This window comes from Symphodus melops (genome assembly GCF_947650265.1).
Source record: "Symphodus melops genome assembly, chromosome: 13".
Classification (NCBI taxonomy): Eukaryota; Metazoa; Chordata; class Actinopteri; order Labriformes; family Labridae; genus Symphodus; species Symphodus melops.
The window spans coordinates 6,520,592-6,535,418 of NC_136703.1; the positions used below are offsets into that span (position 1 = coordinate 6,520,592).

The window sequence follows — 14,827 nt, forward strand, 5'->3', positions numbered from 1 at the left end:
AAAACAAGATTACTTTCCATAACAGTTCTTAAAGAAGTTCCCGGTCCTGTAAAGATGAACTCTTTTGATTAAAGTCATTCTCAAAACATTCTTCTTGAACCAACAGCGACTTCATCAATGTCTAAAAAACGTCCATTTGTTCCAACAAACCTTGACCTCCATCTCTTAAGTGATCAGAGAATGAATTGTTGTGAGCATGTGAATCTGTGCTACCTTCACGTTCAGCATTACTTTGGTTTATGACAGTCCCATCAGGGTCGTCAGCTGTACTCTGAGTTTGGTGACGATGAGCATCATGCTATCTCCCCTGATAGGGAACATTAGTTTACATTACGTCATTGTGCAAGTGTTAGCATGTACGTGTTGCTGCACAAAAGCATCACTGTGCCTGAGTACAGCGACAGGGCCACAAGCACGGCGGCTGACTCGACTTGCCATTTAACACTCGTGAAGTGTGATCACGTCAGTGTGGAGTTCATCGATTAACACGGCACCAAACTCTGACGACATCGTAAATCAACGTCACTTCCAAGGGAGGTTTAGGCTCCTTAGTGAACAGGTTATAGTTTATATATAAATTATTGTCTTCAGGACGAATTGATGCTTTTGGTTCAGTCGTTTGAGTGTTCTCAGACTGGACTCAAGTCTGCAACTAAATCAAACTCAACTTTTCATTCAGGCTACAACTGCCAGACTTTCTCTGAAATCTTTGCACGGATATCAGTTCCAAATGATTAACTCCGAAGTGGGCCGTGAGCTGTGCGCAGAACTCTGAATTCTTTCCTCTGTTTGAACTCAATCGCACGGACTAGCTACTCATGTCTTCTTCGTCTTCCACAGAAAATAAATAACAGGACGCAGACAACCCGTGACTTCCTGTACACCATGTGATTTATTTTCCAGGAATAGGCTCCCAGGGACACTCGATGAAGAAAGTTTCACGAGACTGGACACAGGTTTAATGATTATGATGTCAGGCAGAGATAAGAGCGGAGAGACAATGAGTTCTTTAAAACGCAAACATGTCCCAAAATAACACGTTCACTCTATCTCTCCCCTGTTTCTCTCCCCCCATCTCACCCCCCCCCGGCCCCCCTCCCTCCAACTCTTCCATACAGAAGAGTTACGTAACTATTCCTGAAATGCACACAGAACATCAACAGCGCTCACATACACGCACGCACGGAGCACTTATAGCCGACACGGAGGGGGCAGACAGGAAGGGGTGAGAGAGGAGGGGAGAGGCGAGAGATGAAAGAGAGGTCAGCATTCAAAGAGACTGAGAGAGAGATGCACAATGAGTCAGAGGGAGCGAAGAACAAGAACGTGTCCAAAAAAAAAAGTACAGGCGAAACACGAAGAAACGAGGCCGGACTTTTTCTTTTTGCGAAGGTCAAGAGAGACAACAAGAAAGGGAATTATTGACAGCAGGAAGAGAAGAGAGTGAGAGATCAAAAGAGAGATCAAGAGAGAGAGAGAGAGAGAGCGAAAAATGGGCGAGTCGCTGGGCCTTATGAAACATGTTACCAAATACGCTTCTCAAAGCACCACACTGTGTGCCTGCACCCAGTGTCCCAGCTACAACATGCTTCCTGATTGTAGATTAACTCTTTACTATTATTTGATTTTTTTATGAAAGAGTTTTTTTGTTTTTAAATGGGGTGCGGCTGGTGAGGTCGCGCCCCATGTACAGAGGTTTTATTCTTCAAAGCTAGTGGTCAGGGTTCGAGTCCAATCTGTGGTTCCTTTTCTACATTGCCCCCCCCCCCCCTTCTTCCTGATATATCCTGCTATTTCTGCTCTCCTCTCACATAAAGGCTTCACTGCAAAAAGAACAAAAATGTTAAAAGATTATCACAGGAATCGAATTCAAAAACAAAAAAGTTTTTCATTTGAGGCTGAACAAATCTCCTGAAATACATTTTGACACGAGGCCTTTTAGAGACCGGCAAAAAATGAAAATAGTTTTCTTTTCAAGGACTTCTAATGAAATGAAATAAAGAAAACAAACACGAGAAAACGAATCATTCAGTTCAGATGAATGGGACAGAAAGAGTGGGATGCTGAGGAACAGACTTTCAGCAGAGCACAAAAGACAGAAAAAAAACACGCTTCAATATGCTACCAGGGCGGCTGATTCCGCCACCCCGGATTTAAACGAACGAGAGTTGACCGAAGTCAAGAAGACTGGACGTACGCCACCTGAGGCAGAGAATATGTTTACTGACAAAGTATTGATGAAGTAACTACAATTACTTTTTTTTTTTTAAATCACAGCAGCGTTCAGAAGCAGTTTCCACTTTCTTATGTAGCGATCTTCGGCAAATACTTTGGTATCTCCATGGCAACAAGTAACATGCATCTTTCATGGCGGCCGACGCAAAAACAAATAATCTCAATTTAGTCAATTCATAGAAAAAGAAAAAAAATGTAAGACTGAGTCGATGTGATTCGAAGAGGAAGCCTTGAGCAGGGACATTTCTTTGGGGGCATTCTCTGCGTTTCCTGACCGAACTGGAGCAGCTTATTCATCTAAAAATAACAAACGGATTAATGATGATGAAAATAACTGTTATGGGTACAGTTACAGCAGACTTTTAAACTGATTAGGCTGGAACTAAATTTGAGGTCAGATTGTGAAGACTGGCCTCAGTCTCAGTCATTTATGTAACATTTGTCACTCCGAACACAAGATGGCATCCAGCCAATCACTTGTTTCTGTTCCACTTGAAGCGCAATCAGACAAATGAAAAAGGGTACAAAACAAGTTTCGTAAGCTGCAGGATGCAGATGTTCGTGAGGCCTCCTTACATCTCATCTCCTCTCTCTTTTATTATTGAGACTTTCCAGGTGTTCTCAGAATAAGAGTTGATTTTGTAGCACTAAAGGAGATGGCACTTAAACACTTCAGATGACATATGGGACTTGATGAGGAAATGTCGCTTGGTGCATTCACGAGCATGCAGCTGTGATTTATCACGAAGTCGTGCTGTCGCCGTGAAGGTAAGAGTACCTCATACAGACTACAGCAAGAAAAACGCCAAGCAGAGAATCTCACCCCATCGTGACCAGACCGCAGAGACAAGTTATACAACACAAGTGCACACCAGAATTTGAATACATTATATAAGTAATGAATCACTGCGTATTCCCCCACTGAGCATCGGAGAAACTATAAAACCTGTTTTGAGTGCTAAACAAATAGACACACATTTTTGGGCGCTGTGGAAATTAAAGTTGGAGACAATGGTGGCATCACTCCAAAGATAATGTCACTCAGGTAAAAGGTGATTCATTTGCTCCGTGATGACAGACACACAGATCCGATGTCAGTTTCTCCGATGTTTTTGCCTCACAATGCATTCCCTTTTCTCTCATATGACAATACAAACAAAACCAGAGTTCCAATAAATAACGTCTTCTCTGAAGTCGAGTACTAGGTTTAACTGATTTAGTTCATCAAATAAACATCAGCTACCGTCATCAGTTCCTGCCACATTTGCAGATGTACAGATATCTGGAGATACTGATGTTCAACCAATGTATAGGCGCATCCTTCATACTATCAAAAACATCTGGAAATTGAGGGATTTTTTGCACGTGTAATTACTGTTTACATCATTTGTGAACAAAACAAAAACCTCAAAAGACGGTTTTCGGTTGTGTTTTTCAAAAGTGATTCTCACCTACAAAATATGTCATACTCCTTTGGACATAAATCAAACACGATTTCTGTAACTTGTGAAATTACTTAGTGCTCGTATAGCTGCTGAACAGCCTAACAATCAGTTCTACATTTTTACTTTCAGGCTGAAACAAACTGGTCGCTGGACCAGTTCCTTAAAATTCAGTTTCAGCCTGAAATGAGTGGAGGACTTACCTCCAAGTTAAACTTAAAAAGAGTCAGAGAGAATCATGGTTAGTGCGTGCGACCTCATGTATGGAGGGTACAGTTCTCAACACGGGCTGTCCACTGACCTATCTCCACAATAAAGGCAAAAATAAGTTAAATCTTAAAAAAAATAAAATAAGAGTCAGCGAGCAGATTGTAGCGATGTGAAAGAGTCCAACTCAAACGATGCTAGTCATGTGGAGAACATTTATGTGAGGTAGAGAAATCTAAATTACTGTGAGGATGTAGAAAAAGGGATGAGAAAAAGTGGGACACAAGACTTTTTTTTTTTTTTTGATGAAGCGCTGAGTCATCAGTCGTCTGTGAGTGGTCACAAAGTAAACATAACGCACTGCAAAATTTTCAAACTCATTAATTTGTTCTGTTGGACCCGCCCTGCGGTTTGAAGACCTGCTGCTCTGCAACAAAAACAGCACAACATGTACCCGAGACACACGCAGTGCCAAAGAATGTGAGGCCATCGGCAACTAAATCATGCTGAGCGTATGTACGTGTGTGTGTGTGTGTGTGTGTGTGTGTGTGTGTTTGTTTCTCAGAGAGGGGGGCGAAGCGGGAGAAACGTCTCCAGAAACCACAAGGTTACATAACCACATCTACGTATATGTTAAGAGTTTATATAACGACGTTCACTTTCAACGACACAAAAACACCGCAAGTGTGCCAGTGTTACTGTAGAAGAAAAGGGAGACCAGGAAAGATTTAAAAAAAAAAAAAAAAAAAAACCCCGAAGAAACGAGAAAAAAAAAAAGAGGAAACATTTGAACCCTTCTAAAGGAGAGCTACAGACACTTTAGAGACGCTCGTAACCCTCGCAGAAAAAAAATCGAGTTGTCAGCGACTGATTTCTTGTCTCTGAAACTAAGAAGTCAGAGCTGGTCGGTTTAAGGCAGAAACAGACTTCATACTGTACTTATATAGTCTGTCGTGTGTGTTGGTTATCAGGGGGGAAAATACACTTGTCTGGAACAGATGGTTGAACGTCTGCCCTCGAGCTCCAAACAAAAGCAAAGATTACAATCTGTAGAGTCAGTCATGGACATTTTTCCTGGATGTCTCCATCAGGTTTTACTGTGGCAGAACTAGATGTGAGTCACCACAGAACTCCAAAAACGCGTTTCTAAAACTTGTTGAACCCTTTGAAAGAGCAACATTTCTGGAAATTCTTTCCATTTAGAAAAGCAAATGAGGGGCGCTTATATAGCCGAGCGGTTCTTTTGTGCACCCAATGTCAAATCCGACCTCAACTCCCCCTACACACAGACGTTTACTGCCACTGAGGAAATATGAGGTCCTGCTCTCTTGACCTACATACCTCAACCATTTTATACCTCACCCATCCTGCAAACACACAGCAGCGTTCACACATACAGAACTAAGAGTCCACTGTTTCAGGTGCGTGTTTGTGTGTTTGTGTCTGTGTGCTACCTTCCAAATCAAACACCATTTTGTAATCTCTAACATGCGTCTGCTCAACTCCCTCTCCGCCCTGTGACTCACCGACCAGAGCGCTGAAAATAAATACATTAAACATCTGGAGTGGACAGTCTGTCTGCCTCCGTGTGTACGGCAGATATTCACTAAGGCAGCGGAGAATCCTCCCCGTCACACACACACACACACACACACACACACACACACACACACACACACACACACACACACACACACACACACACACACACACACACACACACACACACACACACACACACACACACACACACACACACACACACACACACACACACACACACACACACACACACACACACACACACACACACACACACACACACACACACACACACACACACACACACACACACACACTGGTTATAGGGATTCCAAGTAGACAGGAAGCAGAGGGATACAGAATGAAGAGACCGAGTCATCTAATCATGTCATCTAAAGACTCTTTAGCTGGACGTTACACGAACAGGAAAAAAAAGGAATCAATTTTTTGCACTTCTGTGAGCCATGAAGGTTTTTATTCTCTGTTATTCAACATGTTTTGGACATTTTTAAAAGAATTGCACAACTTCTGACTTTCAAAGGCCAGTGATAGGGAAGCTTTTATTGGAAATGGAGTCTGAGGGATTCATCTGAGCAGCATGATAACTAAAGGGAAAAAGGGGTTACTGTCAGGATCTCATCATTTTTTAACTTCCATTTTCGTTTTTATTTTATAATCTTTTGCCTTTCAGGCTGTGCTCATTAAAGAGGGCTCTAATAAAGTAAACTGAAAAAATACCAGGAGTATTTTTTTGAAGGTTGGATTAACCTGAGGCAGGAGGATGACCAAAGTGTATCCTGTTCACTCTTTTCTTCTCCTCTGGGCTCTTCCCGGGCAGATCTCTGTCTCCGTGGATGATTCTTACTTTTCCTCCTCCTCTGACGTTTTATTCCTGTGGATTTCTCATCTCACCACCTTTCAATTTTTTTGTCCTTCCTCCTCCACTTCCTTTCTCTCCCTGTTATGTATAATATTAACTTCCTTTCTCTCCCAATCTGTCTTCGATTCTACCTGCTGACACCTTCTCCCACCTCGCCTCCTCATCCTCTTCAACTACCATGAAGTCTCCATTTTCTTCACACCTTTCATCACCCCCCCTCCCCCCTCCTTTTTTCCAGGTGCATGTTCAAACGCACTTATTGGCTGTTGTGTCCCGTGTGTTACGTAATCTTCCTCTTTCGACGTTTGCGTCATAAAACAGAATAACCTCAGGTCAGGTAGACCTTGATTCATTCTGTATTCAGCTTTCATTACAGGCTGTGATGTCGGCACTTTCAGTCAATCTCAGTGTGCTCTTTGGTCAGTGAGCGTTACTGATCACGTGTTTCTGTCCTACTGAAACTAACTTCAGCTTGCATTCAAACTTAAAGGATAAATCGCTCAATGGATATAAACATGCAGATTTGTACTGACTTCATTTTGAGATATTCAGCCAGTTAAAGAAAGACAAAACCGAACACCGAGCAGTGAGCGCTTCCGTCGACGGTCGTGTTAGTAGAATATAAAAACAGTTCAAATGTGACGATGTGAGAAAACGCTTCACCTGAATTCAGTTTTCAAACTCCCTACACGCTGACATAAAAAACGGGTACGGATTTAAATGGAAGCCTGGTTTTATCGCTCGATTAATTCACAGGAGTGTTTGTGTTCAAGTGTCAGAAAGGGGTCAAAACGTCAGCAAGTAAGTCCCATCACGGCTGAATGTGAAGCCGTTAATGAGGTCAGTAGGTTGTGTTTAGAGTCCAGGTCGTTGTGCAACACACCAAAAAAAAAGTCCTTCTTTTAAATACAACCTGATGTGCCAGAGGAGGCTGCTCACACACACACGCACACGCACACACACACACACACACACACACACACACACACACACACGTCTCAATGGCACTCAGACAGAAAAGTTGTTCTCGAAAAGACAGACAGGCCACCAACGCTGAGGCTGGTCGGACGAGGGGGGACGCTTATGTAACGGCTGCCTCTGGCTGTTACACAACCAGCATGTTCACAAGAACCTCACGTCCTGTGTACACACACACACACACACACACACACGCGCACAAAGATGTACCGCATCACAGTCTCACAGAACACACTCACAGGAGCTGGCAGACCCAGACGAACACAGCGACATTTACAGAACATCTAGACAGCTCCTCGCCGATATACGCTCGCTGAGGCTGAGTGCCTCTGCCTGTGAGCGTAAAAGCATGTGTATGCGTCAGTGTGTGTGTATGCGTCAGTGTGTGTGTGTGTGTGTGCGTGCGCTGTCGAAGTCAGGGCTTTCCGCTCCGCTGTTAAGCAAGGTTCAGAGTGTTCTCTCTTTTTACGACTGTTTTGCAAATTGCAGCTTTGAGAAAAATATCCCAGATGATTTCAGGTTATAGGGTTGGACAGAACGAAGGACAGACATGGTCACATCGCTTGCTCTCACTGGAAACAAGTTTTGAAGAAAAATAAATAACTAACAAAAAGTATGAAGTGACATAAAAGTGAGAAAAGTTGCCAATTCTTAATCTTCAGAAACAGGAACCAGGGTTTCACATTTTTACATTACAATGATAATTTCCTGACACCAACCTGCTTGTTGTTTGAGGAACCATATCAGTTCTACCTTTTAATTAAATTTAACAATGAGGCCGAGTCGGAAATAAAGAAGCTATGTTCAGAAAAGAAACAAAGATCCCCATGTGTATAATGTTTCCTTGCAGAACAATACAAGGCGACCAGAAGGACAAACTCTGGACTGTTTGTGTTGACAAATTGCATTTCTGCCTTTAGACTTCAGGACGTTTTTCAGGAGTTTTTTTTTTAATTTATTTTTTTAAGCACAGTATTTAAAAAAAAAGAAAAAAAGAAAAAAAGAAATGTGTGTCCTTGGGCCAAAGACAAAAGCTTTGGATTACCACACTCACAAATGTGTGTTTAATTAATGAACAAGCGTCTGTTTTGTTTCAGCTCATTACAATGTCTGCAGAGGTGACCTGAGGAGAGGCATCTCGACGATCAAATAAGAACCAAACTGCAGTTTCATCAAAGAGGAACAGAAAGCCAAAACCAGAGGAGACATACTTGTGGAAAAAAAGACAAAAAAAAAAAAACGGTTGTGTCCCTTCCAAGACAAACGAAGATTTAATTGGGTTGCATAACGTGCCTCGAGAAAGACAAAATCAAAAAGATTAATACCGCCTGCACACACACACACACACACCTCTTATATAAGCGACTGGCCTGAATGAGTTATTAAAGCAGCGTTATTAGAGCGAGGCAGGTGAGTTATGAAACCCTCCTGCAGAGCCACGTTGAGGACAGAAAGACGAACACAGCGGAAAGCGTCAGGAGGAGAGGAGAACAGAGAGAGAGAGAGACAGTGATATTGTGTGTGTGTGTGTGTGTGTGTGCGTGTGAGAGAGAGAGAGAGAGAGAGAGAAAGAGAGAGAGAGAGGGAGCAGCAGAGGGGTGAGGAGAGGTGGAACGCTCTGTTTGTAGGCCAGTGTGTCACTGCTGCTCTGGAGGGAGGAAGAGGAGGAGGAGGAGTGAGAAGTGGACACGCACACACGTCTGAATGATGAAAACTCATCCACACAGAATAGAATAAAAAATAAATCCCAGCGTGGTTCGTGTGCTGTTACTGCATCGCTATAACCAGTTTGTTTTAAGTGATGGTTCAGCGTTGTTATAAGACTGGTACTGCAGGGCGAGTCACGCACTGAATGAGCTGCTTTGTGCTACTACTCCAGTTAAAATCTGAGACAGCACCACAGCACAGCATTATCAACAGTGGTGGGGTGGTTGGAGGCAGACTGGGAAACCAATAGCATGCTGTCGCGGAATCAAGAAATTAAAAAGACTTGATGATGGCTGGGTTTAGTTACGGCAATTTTGCGGGGAAAGGAAGCAGCCTGAAACGACGACGGGCTGCAGCCTGCTCGACCAACTGAGCGAGATCAGCGCAGCGTTTCAAAACATGTGGGAGTGACAAGAGAGTTCGCTCAAACCCAAACTGAAGCCCTCCTTTTATGTGCTGATGTTTAACTCCGCCTTATTGTTAACATCTGCAGCAATAATGTTCCTTCATAAACGCGTCAACGCCTCCCTCTGAAAGCAAAGAAGTCGAGGTGAGATCACTGACGTAACAACGAGTCTGATGAAAGAAGTCAAACCCTGTGCTGAGATCGCTGATAAATTAAAACAACCTGATATATGTATTCACCTAATGCGCGCTCTTTTTTTTTTTTTAAACAGTGACTTAGCCTTTTGTGTCTCAACATGCATCATCAAAATGCTATTCAGTGACTCTGCATGCTTGTTTGCTCTTTTTTAACTGAACTGTATGTTGTTGTTGACGCTCCTCAACTAGCTTGATGCTCAAGTCCGCTTTGTGTTTTCTGAGGACAGGTGTGCACGTCAGCTTTCTCTCCGACCTCAGGTTACCGAATTTCCCCCCTGGGATTAATAAAGCCTCTGATACCCACAACAGTCTTCTTCTGAGCCAGCTTAAAGTCGACTCAATGTGGACATCAGCTTTCAGCTGCTGATCCCAAATCAGGAACAGGAGACTCTTCCCATTCTTCACGTGTGGCCAACACTATTTCTTTTGTCCATATATGAAGGTCAACAGCATGTGATTACAGTTGCATATCAAGATTTAATTTCACTTCATAAACTGCCCACGGGATCACAGAAGACGTGAATGAATTTCTAATCAGGTTTTACACAAACAATGGGCTCCACAGACTTCCTCACAAAGGTGCTGCTTGTGAAGCGGGTTTTGGTTGAGACGTGAAATAATGTGAGCGGTTCCAGCTTTGTCTGCCCTCATGATGTTCACTCTCTGATCACAAGACCCAAAGGCAACCCTGCCATGTGCCCATATAGATCCTGTGTTATATAAAAACGTTGGTTTTATGTTTTAACCCCACTCGGACCGTCTAATGGTCACACAGCACAGGCTGTTTCATCATTATATCAGGACACGGGATCCATCGGGAGTCGAGATTTTCCTCCTATAGAGTTGTGTGCCATTTACAAAAGAGACAAAGAAATGAAATCTCACCTAATGAGAGTGTGTGTGAGCACACAAGGCGTAAAAGACAGAGGAATAAAAGACAAACAGAAGGAGAAGGAAAAAGAAGCAGACGGGAAGGGAGGGGGGGAAAACAAAGTGAGCGGCATTGTGCAGCAGCGGCATGGAAAAAAACCGTCAGAGAGAAGTTGAAAGAAGGACATTTACATTAAAGGGAGAACAAAGAAAGCGGCTGCAGATCTCACAGGGCGGCGTTTTACAAAGACCACATTAAGGAAGCGGATATATGAGCCATGTGGTCGAGCCGGCGAAGCCAACATCCTCCATCCTCTGCTCTGTGCCGTAATGAAAGCAAGCAGACTACATGTACTCCCAGGCTCTAAAGCCAGACTCTAATTCTGGTCTGAGCTGGACCGGTTGTTCCTGACCTGCTTATTGTAACCCAACAGTTTTTGTAGTGTGGTATAAAAAAAAAAAAAAAAAAAAAATCCGCACAATAAACTCTTTCCTGTTTCATTGTACTGCAAAAGTGTTTCTGCTGGAAAACAGACTCACTTTTTTTCTGCGCTCACAATAACCTCTTCATCACTGATGGACAGACTGTACCCACAGGAAGATGTGCAAGATAAAAACCACACACACACAGCCACGGTACAATGGATGGGAGGGAGAACAGTGTGTTCTTTTAGCCCTTTAACTATCTACATGCCATGTTAGCAGCAGTGAAAAGGCCTCTTAGTGTCACAGAGCGCAATCTCAAGAATCTCAAACATGTAGACACATTAGTTAAGTCTCCAATAAGAATCCCTGTGATAGTTTTTCTAAATAAAAGCACACGCAGTGATAGGCAGAGGCAGGGGAACATTGTGCACAGGGAGGGAGAGAGAGAGAGGACAGGATAAATGAGGACATGTTTTAGCAGTACAAAATGTTTTTCAAAAATCCTCAAGCGATCACTTTACAGTTGCCAAAAACGCTGACCTTATCAGGCTTCTTATCCCTGGAAGTCTTTGAACATTCATCGACAGTTTCTCCCTCTTACTACAAAGCTCAAAAATGAATCTACTTGAACTGCGAATTCGGTGAAGAAAAACTTTCAGACCGAAAAATCTCTTATTCTACAGCCATACACAGTCGAGAGTATGAACTCTCTGCTGGAACACACTTCAGTCTTTTCAGGGCAAACTCTGACTGACAATTTTCAATGTGATGCTGTAGCTATATATCACTTTCAAAAGGTCTACATTTTTAAATGTTTGGATAATATACGATGTAGTTCATGTTAACTTGAACATTGGTCCTCTATCTTTTTTCTTTTTTTGCAGAGAAGGTAGGATAGCTTACAAATGCCTGAACTCATCTGAATAAAAACAAAATGTGATCGTTTAACTCTTTTCTTTCGTTTCAAATCCACAGTGCAAACAAAACACGTCATTGACTAACTTATAGACAACCCTTCAAAATAAGACGGATACAGGACACCTTGATAAACCTAACAATTACAAAGTCAACCGAAAAAAAGTAGGCATCAGTTTTAAGGTGACTTAAATCCCTTTGTTAGGCTATCTAGTTCGTGGTCGAAATTTAAACTAGGCTACATTATTCCAGCGTTTGAGCTTTTGAAAGGCACTAATAACTTTCTCAGGCTAAGTTAGGCGTATTTCATATATTGCAGTTTCTTAGTTTGCGGCAAGGTGTAGAAATACAGAAATTTTAATGTAAACAGCGTTCTCACTGATTTTCTTATCGTTCATCCAGACAAAGTGCAGACTGCGGCGGCGCCCTGTCCCCGCCATCCTCCTGGCCTCACGCGCTTACCCCGCTAACCCAGTGGTCCGATGAACCATATGTTTTCTTGCCTCCACATGCTCACACATCCAGCATGGCCAGAGCCTGCTTGCTTTCACCAATCATGCTCCGGCATTGGTTTAGGTAACCCTAGAAACAGCCAATGGGAGCACGGCTCGTGAGACGACAACACGAGAGAGAGAGGCAGAGAGAGAGAGAGAGGCAGCCGGGCACGCGCGCAGCAGATACCGGCTGAAAGATGGACATGTGCGAGGAAATAGGGAAAACGGGAGGAATTAAACGGTGGAAACAATACAATGATTAGTTTTTCTCCCTTTCAGAGACGTCTATCTTAGAGATAGCGGTGGAAAGAAGAAGAACCAGGGTAGACCATGCGGGCGTCAGTAGTTATGGATCCCGTGTTACACAACAGCGTTAAGTAACTACCGGTAATGCAGAAACACCTGTAACACATTTTAAGACATTTCTGAGGTGCGTTTCTTTCCAAATTTCTTTCATTAAATCCTCATCTACATCTTCTCTGTGACTTTCTTTTAAACTGATTTTTCACAATCAGGATGCTGCGAACAACTACTCAATATCTCCACAGCTTCTCCGCTGTTCGCTGCCTCCCACCGCATCCCTCAATCTCGATTCCGTACTTTTGTACTTCTTTCATTTTGCATTTTAAAAAAAATTGTAGCCTATTACTCATCTGTCTATTTTCTGAACTCTTTGTAGCTGTATATCTTTCTCGAGGTCAGAGATCATCCCTCTGCCCACCCTGCCAAAGGGGTGATGTCACATACCTGCAAATGACTCTGTTTCATCCAGAAGAAGCATGGTTACCAAAGAAAAGAGACTGAGTCGGTCCTCTGCTTTCCCCTGCTCTCAAATCCCTGTCTGACTCTCAAAACCGCAGGGTTAAAAAAAAACCTGTAAAAAGAAGTAGCCTAACAGGAGGTGTATTTTTCCTCCGCACAGCCTTGTTTTACACTCTGCTGCTCTCTTAGTCTACTGCCTCAGTGACTGACTGACTCACTGACTACTGGCTCACTGCTCCGTGTGCTCCGCTCTAGTCAAAAGCAATGTGAATGCGAGGTAGAGGCAGAGCAGCAGAGCTGGCAGCTGAAAAGACTTACATAACCCTTCATGCTGGGGCCGGGGCCCTGCTGAGGGGGGTTCCTACAGCCGATTATCTCTCACTCCTCCCTCTCTTGAAAAAAAAAAAAACCCTCCTCCATTAAACACACAGGACTACATGTACAGAGCATGTACGGAAGCAGCCGCCCACACAGCCATGCCTCCTAGTGGTGTGTTTGAAGCTGGAAGTTTGACTTTACTAATCATCAAACACCTGAACAATTTCTGCACTTCAGCTGCAAACTGCTTAAAAATATCACACATAAAAGAGTATAAAAAGGTAAACGTACACTTCATGCTAAAGTATATTTAAATGTATTAATAGGTGATCATAGGTAGATTACTCGTAGCAATTTATTTTACAACCGCTCTGTATATCAAAACTTGAAGGGACTTTGTAATGAAGGAGTTTAACTCAAACATACAATCCTAATATTTACAGATGGGAATCTTTCAATATCCCACGACTCAATAAGATTGTGTTTTTTGATGTAATGATTCCAATTTTTATCGAAATGTAACCAATCCCCATTCACAATTTATTAACGCTTGCTTATTTCATGGCTCCAGTCCCAAGAAGCTGCATATTATTATTCAACATAAAATAAGCACAATAAAGGGTTGCTGGTAGCCTAGTGGTTTGTGTGTGGGTCTCATGTACTTTCCTCTATGAGTTATAGATCGGACCTGTGGCACACTTCCAACATGTAATTCCCCACTCTCTCTCTCTCTTCCTGATTTCTGACTCCATCTTCTGTCATATCTCTACAATAAAGGCAGCGATGCCCCAAAATAAACCTTGAAGAAGAAAAAAAGCACAGTAGAAATGCGTTCAAATAATGCATTTTTAATATTTGTAACCCTTTTTTGAATCAGCAGATTGCAGTAAGGTAAATAAATTGATTCTATATCTATATACAGTAGATAATTCTACAGCCTTTATTGATGAAGATGCTGCAGGTTCGCAGGTATTTTTTAAATGAAACAGACATTGAATCTTTTTATTTTAATTGTCTGATTGGACTTGGCTGGCAGATCGATAATGTGATGCTGGCGACGCTGGTTAGCAGTTGTGTGGCGGTTGCTCGACTTCAACTGCAGTGGATGGCACGTGATGTAAGCGCTTATATTTTAATAATTTGCAATGAGCTTCAGTTTCATTTAGCAAATCTTTCATAAAACTATATGTTAGGTCAAGCTTCGTCTTGCCCAGGAGGATTGTTAGATTCACTGTTCACACTAACAATTGAAGATGGGACGGGCTGATTGTTTTCCTGCATCAAAGACAGTGCAGGCAGTACATGTTAGTGGGTTTCAGAGCTCGCTCATGCTTAGAAAATGCAAGCAGCAGGTTGGCTTTGCTAAAGTCTGCTGCTGGCATGACTTGGTATTTTTATTTTTTTTACGTTTTGAATTGATCATGAATCTAAGATAATAGTAATTGGAA

General features: G+C 42.6%; 1 protein-coding gene across 5 annotated transcripts in view; it reads right to left on the reverse strand.

The window, feature by feature from the left end:
- Window positions 1-14,827, reverse strand: part of LOC306833666 (helicase ARIP4-like) — a 179,175-nt gene that overhangs the window by 20,632 nt on the left and 143,716 nt on the right. Inside the window, exon 1 of one of the 5 annotated variants that reach the window (XM_079359094.1) lies at window positions 13,047-13,401. The exons of 3 other annotated variants lie outside the window; for them this stretch is intronic. In XM_079359094.1, coding sequence (XP_079215220.1) covers window positions 13,047-13,080 — 34 coding nt within the window. In that variant the 5' untranslated portion in view covers window positions 13,081-13,401. Of the gene's footprint in view, window positions 1-12,184; window positions 12,410-13,046; window positions 13,402-14,827 lie in introns of those variants that run through there. One more of the 5 variants, XM_079359093.1, reaches the window with a different exon arrangement.